This window comes from Humulus lupulus, chromosome 3 (genome assembly GCF_963169125.1).
Source record: "Humulus lupulus chromosome 3, drHumLupu1.1, whole genome shotgun sequence".
Lineage (NCBI taxonomy): Eukaryota > Viridiplantae > Streptophyta > Magnoliopsida > Rosales > Cannabaceae > Humulus > Humulus lupulus.
Genome location: NC_084795.1, coordinates 5286828 through 5295332, shown reverse-complemented (window position 1 = coordinate 5295332; position 8505 = coordinate 5286828). Strand labels below are relative to the sequence as shown.

At 30.5% G+C, this 8505-nt stretch overlaps 1 protein-coding gene across 1 annotated transcript; it reads left to right on the top strand.

The window, feature by feature from the left end:
- Nucleotides 1-3439: 3439 nt before the first annotated feature.
- LOC133821886 (LEAF RUST 10 DISEASE-RESISTANCE LOCUS RECEPTOR-LIKE PROTEIN KINASE-like 1.1) lies at nt 3440-6777 on the top strand. The gene is made up of 4 exons (XM_062254052.1): nt 3440-4279; nt 4430-4474; nt 4664-4897; nt 5656-6777. The coding sequence occupies exons 1-4, from the start codon at nt 3574-3576 to the stop codon at nt 6633-6635; spliced, it is 1965 nt and encodes a 654-aa protein (XP_062110036.1). The 5' UTR covers nt 3440-3573; the 3' UTR covers nt 6636-6777.
- Nucleotides 6778-8505: the final 1728 nt, after the last annotated feature.

Below are 8505 nucleotides of genomic sequence, written 5' to 3'. Positions count from 1 at the left end.
TTTTGGTCAACTGACACAGAGTCAAATGCTTGATGTGATAGAAGGTATTGAAGTAGATCTAATGGAAAGAACAGTAAATGACACAACAAATTATAGTGGTTCGGCCCCAAGAATTGGTAATGACCTACGTCCACTTAAGCTATTATTGATATTGATTCTCAAAGGAGTGATCAAAGAACTAGGGTTCTTCAAGTTTCACCATCCTTAGAGGGATGAATAATACAATCGAAAGGTAATAACTATAATTCTCTTGTAAAGCATAAACTCAAATTAGCCAAAAAGGTCCCATTCCTTGAGCTATTTTTCTTTATTTATAGGCTCAAGGAAGATTACACAAATTTGTTACAGATATTCTTTCCTAACTTATCGGATACTCAGAAATCATGGGAGATAATCTCGGATATGATTATAATTGCACAAGATCTTCTCAAAATATACGGAGTATACGACCAAGCTGGTCGTATATAAAGTCCAAATGTTACACTAGGGGAATCTCCCTGGTCGATGGTCGAACAGAACCTCTGCCAGGTGTCAACCATGTGTTAAAAATGTTTGACACGTCATCCATGCCTGCTCTTTGGATAACAAGCATATATACGGTTAGAGAGAACCGTATTTTTGTAATTAATTTAATGTAATGTATAAAACGATTTTTTTTAAATTACGGTGGCACATGTAATTAATCCTTACAATTTTGGGCAACACATGTCCAAATTTGAGTGAACTATTCTTTTGGGTCGTACGGGCCTGGTGGGTCTTTGGACTAAATATTTTGGGTTTTGCAAAAATGCTAACATATATATTTTGGCTCTCAAATTTGCCATTTTTTTAATTTCTTTTTAAACTTTGTTTCTTTTCTTTTTCTTATTTTTAATGCACCATTTCCCAATAAAATAATCATAATTTAAATGAAAATTAAATATTTCTTTTTTAAAATATTAATACATATTTATTATTATTATTATTTTGTATTTATTACTCTGAGTTGTTTTGGTTTTATTCACTAAGACTACAAACATTTGAAATTGAAGATCTTTTTTATAATAGTATTATTAAAATCTTAATAATTTAGCTTTAGTTTCTCACTATATTATAATCATAGTTATTTTTATTTAATGAGATTCATGGTAGAACATCTATCTTTTTTATCATTGTATTGATTGTGACTACATTACTATTATTCTGTTTTGTCAAAGTTAATAAATGGTGCATTAAAAATAAGAAAAAGAAAAAAAACAAAGTTTAAAAAGAAATAAAGAAAATGGAAAATTTGAGAGCCAAAATATATAAGTTAGCATTTTTGTAGTCTGAAACCCAAAAAATTTAGGGAAATCTACAAAATTGCACTAAAAGTTAAAAAAAAATTGAAAAATACGGTACATTACAAAAATACGGAATTTTTAGATAAAAACACGGAGGGGCAAAAGTGTAAATACGGAGTGCTAAAATCGTAAATAAAAGTAGTAAAATGTAATTTTTTGTAATCAACGTTTACAAACTTATAAATATCTGTTACAAGTGTAAACATCTGTTACATGTTTGTAAATAATATTTATAAAAATTAGTTTTACAATTGTATTTTTTTTCACATAAAAATTGCGAACGAATTCATAACTAAATTTTTTATTTTTTTAACAATATTTTAGAAATCTAGTTTCATAACTAAGAAAGATATTTTTGTAACTAACATTTATGAAAATAATTTATTTATAAGAAATCGTAACAAAAATTTACATAAAAACATTATACTTTTCCATATTGTACCAAAAAATTATAGGAACCATCATATTTATACTATACAACTTAAAATATAAATTTAAGATATTCATTATTTATAAAATACTTTATTAAAATGAAAACTAAAATACATTAAAATATAATAAAGATATGAAAATGTATTACAAATTTGTAAACATATATTACTAAATGGTAAACAACTTTTACATTTTTGTAACTAATATTTAGAAAATTAGTTTAAAAATAGATTAAATTGTAACTAAAACATTTATTTTTGTAACAAAAGTTTCTAAAACTAGTTTTATAATTAGAAAATATATTTTTGTAACTAATATTTACAAAAATATTATATAATTTTTATTAGCATAATTGTAGCAAAGATTTATAAATCTAATTTAAAAATATTAAAATAATAATATTGTGACGATCATTAACTATATTGTAACATATAATTATTAAACCAATAACTAATGTATCTCATGGATATTGAATTCGAACACAATAAATAAAACATAAATTTATTTAGTTTGATCAATTTTTTCAATTATTTATCCTTTGTTATTTTTATCTCATCTCTCAACATATATACTACTAATTTATTGATTGACTTATTTAAAATAAGTTTATTTTTAATAGTAACATTATATATTTTCTTGAAGCAATATCATAATTATTTTGTTTATATATTGCTTTGTTAAACTATTTAAACATTGAGTAAAAAGTAAAATATTAAAAAAAACAAAGAGATATTGGAAAAAAAAATGTAGACCACAAAAGACAAAAAAAAAATGGAGAATATTATCAAAAAGAAAAAATAAATTTAGTTGATATATATTTATATATAAAAATAGTATATTATATACATATAAAAAATATTTATAGAATTATTGGAATTATTGTGTGAGTGATTCAGCAAAAAAATAATTAATTTATAAGTAGAAACTAAAGTAGAAGTCATACTGTAATTTTGTTATTATTTTATATAACCGTAAATTTAGATTTTTTTTCTCGTAAATCATACAATTTGTAATTTTCTCAAAAGTTTAGCCAAAATCCCACCTGGACCGTACAGCCCAAAAGAATAATCCACTCAAATTTGGACATGTGTCACCCAAAATTGTAATTAGAAATAAAAAAACAAAACAATAATTATTCAAATGAAAAATAGTTGTCACTGACAACTACCGAATTTTAAAATATATATGTATGTATAGTATTAAATGAAAAAACTGCCAATTGAAAGATTTAAAAAAATTTACTGACAACTACCCAATCTTAAATGAAAAAACTATTTGAAGGATTTAATAAAAAAAATTATAAAACCGTAGGGTGCGGTCCCAACCGTAGGATACAATCCATAAATTACTATTAGAATGGGAAACAGTTATGACCTCGGAATGAAAGAAGTCTATCATAACAACCACGCGGATTTAGTAGAGCATTGAGACTCACATTGACAAGTGAGTGAAAGCTGAACTCGATTGCGTGCGAAACTTTTCATAATTGTCGACCATTTATAGTTGATGACTAAGCATTGTCATGGATCATTGTCCATTCATTACTCTCGTTCTGGCACCATATGCTATATTCAAAGTCTTGTGTGCGACTAGACTAGGCCATTTTCCAAGTCTCACACATCTGTGTGAACATTTTGAAGGACCAAATAATAGTCAAGTCCTTAGCTTAGTCGAATACTCAACACCCAGTAGTAGTAGTATGGGAAGGTTCGTCGTGAGTAACCCGTTTTGACTCTTATGCATATTTCCTAGTCGAGCAGAAAGAAAAGCCTCTGGTTTTGCATTAGAAATCTAAATTACTCTTGGGATATTGTTGAAGATGGCCCCTATTCCTCTGTTTGTTTTCTTCTTTCTCACTAGTTCTCTGCTTCCAAGCTCAGCTGAAAAGAAGGAATACCATTACAAATGTCCACCATTCTCTTGTGGAGGTCTTGGCCCGATTCATTTCCCTTTTAACAACAAGACGAATCCTGAGTGTGGAGTGTTTACAGTGGATTGTTCACAAGAAAAATCGAAGATACAATTGAAAGAAGGAGGGCACTGGTATGCAATTGAGAACATCTCTCAGGCAGATTCCATTGTTGTCAAGGAGACAACACTACTGTCTAAGTCGGATTTCACCAATGATTGTCATATCATCAATAATTTCTCTATTCCCAGCTCTAAATCATCGCTCTTCTTTTTCTATAACTTAACAGCTAAGAAAACATCAACGCTTTACAATTGCAGCGACAGTCTTGGCAATGCTCCCTCGAAAGATTTTCATCAAACTAATTGCAGAGACTCTGATTTCTACAGCAATCCTCGAAACATAAGTTTCCCATTGGAACAACAATGTCCAATCGTCACACTTCCATTTCCATTTCCACTTCCACACCATGAACATCATCAACTTTCAATTGATTTCATTTTTCAAGTGCAAATAAGCCCTTATTGTTGGGCATGTCACTTGAACGGAGGGAAATGCCACAATGAAAACGAAAATCGACTTCAGTGTTTAAATCCTCTGCTGCCATTGCCAAAAGGTATATTCATATTGGAAAACAAGCACAGATTTCATGTTTTTGTTCTCTTTAATTTATTCTTCTGAATTTATATAACGTGTGTCATATTTGAATATTATTCCAGTACCTTAGTTAATGTTACTCATGTTTTCTTTGTGAATGTTTTTTCAGAACAAAAGAAGACAAACCTAAAGTTTGGACTGGGACTAGGACTAGGTAAGAGTCCTTTTCGATTGAATTCTGATTCTTGTAGATACATCCTCTCCAAGAATCTTATCTTACTGTGAATTCTATAAATATCTTTAATACCTTAAAATGTTGAAGCTCTTAGTTGAATGCATTTTCTTAAAATAGCTCGAACAAATCATCCATTGCATTTTACCAGGGAAAACTTTCATTTTTCAGGGCTCGGTTTTGGAGTTCTTTTGGCTATGAGTGGCTTGGCAATCATTATCTGGCGCAGGAAACATGTTGCTTCAGGGAACGTGGCTAATCCGTATATGAATATGGAGTATCCAGAGTGGGCTAGTGGTTATCTTGGGGTCCCTGTCTTTTCCTACAAAGAACTCACTGAAGCCACTAATAACTTCGATGCTGATAAAAACCTTGGACATGGAGGTTTTGGAACTGTTTACCATGGTAACAAACATTTTCATATTTTTTTTAAAATTTTGTTGAAATAAATAGAATTTTCAAACATAACAACTATTGTTTAATAACTTTATTACTATTTTTGAAATTTTTTCTTTCTCAAAAATACGATTTTTATCACAAAATTACATATTCTAAATATCTAACACACATCAATTAGGCATACCATACATATACAAATGAATTTATTAATTATTTTTATTAAATTTGTATTATGGTAGTATAAATTTCAAATAAATAGACAATATTATATATAAAAAAATGATATAAACATATTAAATCAAAACATTGTTTATGATTTTTTAAATTATATATATAATATGATAACATTTTTAAATATAAATGATAATATGTATTATATATTATTATTATTATAATGATATTTTATAATATTTAAACTTATATTAATATATGTATTAAATAAAAATATTTAGTGTTGTATTAAATATTATTATAATAATAATATTTTATAAATATTAATATCCTTATTATTTATGTAGTCTTATATTAATTATTATGATGATATTTTATAATATTTGAATTTCTATTAATATAATTAAACTAATTATATAAAAGAACAAAAAAAAAAACAGATGCAAATTTCTTTGCATTGAAGTTCTTTGACTCTCTAAAAACTTCTCTAGCTAGAGATGTATCTTAATAATAACCAGAGAAAAAAAAATCCTTTATTGAAGTTGATATTTCTTGCTTGGCCTGATTATTATTTTTTTAATTTTAATATCTAGGCAAACTCAAAGATGGAAGGGAAGTAGCAGTGAAGCGCTTATACGAGCACAACTATAAAAGAGTAGAACAATTCACAAACGAGATAGAAATTCTCACCCTCCTACGCCACAAAAACCTGGTAGTCCTCTATGGCTGCACTTCACCCCGCTGTACGGAACTCCTCCTCGCCTACGAGTACATCCCCAATGGCACAGTAGCAGATCATCTCCACGGAGATTGTGCGAAAACCAGCCCCTTAACCTGGCAATTTCGTCTAAGCATCGCCATTGAAACCGCCAGTGCTTTGGCCTACCTCCACGCTTCAGACATAGTCCACCGTGATGTCAAGACCAACAACATTCTACTAGACAACAACCTTTGTGTCAAAGTTGCAGATTTCGGCCTATCACGGCTGTTCCCCAACGACGCCACTCACGTCTCGACTGCTCCACAAGGGACCCTTGGCTACGTTGATCCAGAATATCACCAATGTTATCAGCTGACTAGTAAAAGTGATGTTTATAGCTTTGGAGTAGTCCTAGTCGAGCTCTTATCATCCTTGCCTGCGGTTGATATAACAAGAGATAGGCATGAGATTAATCTCTCTAACTTAGCAATATGCAAGATTCAAAAACGAGCTTACAATGAGTTGATTGATCAATGTCTTGGGTTTGCTTCGGATACTAAGGTTAGAATAATGACCATTGCAGTAGCAGAGTTAGCTTTTGAGTGTTTACAACAAGATAAGGAAATGAGGCCTACAATGGATGAAGTTTTGGAGAGACTAAGGAGAATCGAAGATGAGAAATTTGAGATTCAGGTTGTTGATGGTTCTATGTTGAATATGAGCAGTAATGTACAGCCACCATCACCACCTTCGCCTGATTGTGATGAGGTTGGGTTGTTTAAGAAGATAAAACAAGAGCAACCGCCATCTCCCAATGATGTGACTCAAAACTGGCCCAGTATTGCGTCTAGCAAGTCTTATTTCAGTTGCTAAATATTCTATCTTTCAATCTCACTTGTGCAAAAATTCAAGCAGAATGGTATAATTAATTATATTTGTGCCATAAGTGAGTAAGCAAGTGATGGGTCCAAATTTATTATTATTATTCCTTTGTTATAATTCATGATTAAATAGATTTTTTTTTGTGAGGAATAATTTTATTATTATTCAAAATGAAAAGATGAAATGTACAAATTAGAGGAGGATAATCTTCTACCCAATATAAAATCTTCGTCTAACCAAAGAGTATGTAAAGATGCTCTCGAAAAAAATTTAGACAAAGACATTCACATATAATAATCAAGCATAATTATTTTAAAACAACTGCAAAAATGGATTTAAACCGAATACAACATAAAAAGTAATTTGGGGGGTCATTAAAGTATCTGCATCACAAAAATAAATCAAATATAAAAAAATATTAATGAAATCAAGTTGGGAATTCTTTTGGAATTGTTCCCAAAAATAGACCTTAATAAAACTCCTAGTATGATTGAATAGTTCTACGCACCTAAAATTTGTAGAAAAGTATAAAATTTCCAGATGAGTTTGGTATAATTAGTTGTGCCCATAGATGTAGGAGTGGCATGCTATTCATAATTACAAGCTGACGCCATGTGTGTACAAGTATAACAGCTCTATTTGAATTTGTATTTCTAGAGCAAACGATATGTTTGATGGGATCAAATTAAATTTGGAGGTTTAATGATGATTACCAAGCATGCTTCATTTAAGCACTAGTAAGTAACAAGTGTAATTTATAATATCATACTTCGTTTTAATTTACCACTTATTCGAAGAGAATGTACCCTACAAGAAAGTCTGAAATTAGAAGCAGAACAATTAGAAGCGGACTTAGTATGCCGGTAATGTAGGGGTTATTAGCGGCGGACTACTGGGTGCGCTGCTAATAATGTAGAAATTAATAATATTAGCGACAGACTTACCAATTATTAGCGGTGGGTAGTCCGCCGCTAATACAATGCCCGAGAAACGAAAGGGTGTTCAGTTTCAAAATTATTAGCGACGGGTATTTTTCTTTAGTAGAGGCGGACTATCCGCCGCTAATAATTTGAGCGACGGGTAAATATCTGCCGGTAATAAGACTATTATCGGCAGGATATATTAATAGCGGCAAGTCCCGCCGCTAATAGTTTATTACCAGCGGGATAATATTAATAGCGGCGGGTCCCCGCCTCTAATAATCTTACATATTGAAAATTTTGCACATCGTTTCGTCCGTCCCTCTCATTTCTCTTCTCTCCCTCTCTCAGACGCACTCTTCTCTCAATATGCCCCTCTGTCCGAGCACCACCACCGCCCCTATGTCCGAGACCTCCCTGTCCGAGCACCACCACCACCCCTCTATCCGAGCACCACCACCGCCCCTCTGTCCAGGCACCACCACCACCCCACGCCGAAGAGTATTAATTTTGTATGTATTAAAATTTTAATTTTAATTGTTTGTATGTAGTTCTTTTTGAATTATAATTGTTTGTATTTATTTTCAGAACCCCCCACGCCATGCCGGAGTTTCGGACCCCACGTCGGATTTTCGGACCACCACGAGTCTATGTATTTTTTTTAATGATATTTCATAATATTTATTAAAAAAATTGTGTTGGTCTTATTAAAAAAATTGTGTTGTATTATATTGATTTTTTTTAAAAAAAATTTATAATTAAAAAACATATTAGTATGTTGCTTTATTTTTTTAGCAGAGCCTCAAACTTTTGAAAGAAAAAATTAGATTATTAATGTATGTTTTTATTGTTTTTTTTTTTTTTTTTTTTGTATTAATCATATTATGGTTTATGTTGATTTGTGTTGTAATATTATTTTAATAAATATTTTGTTGTTCTAG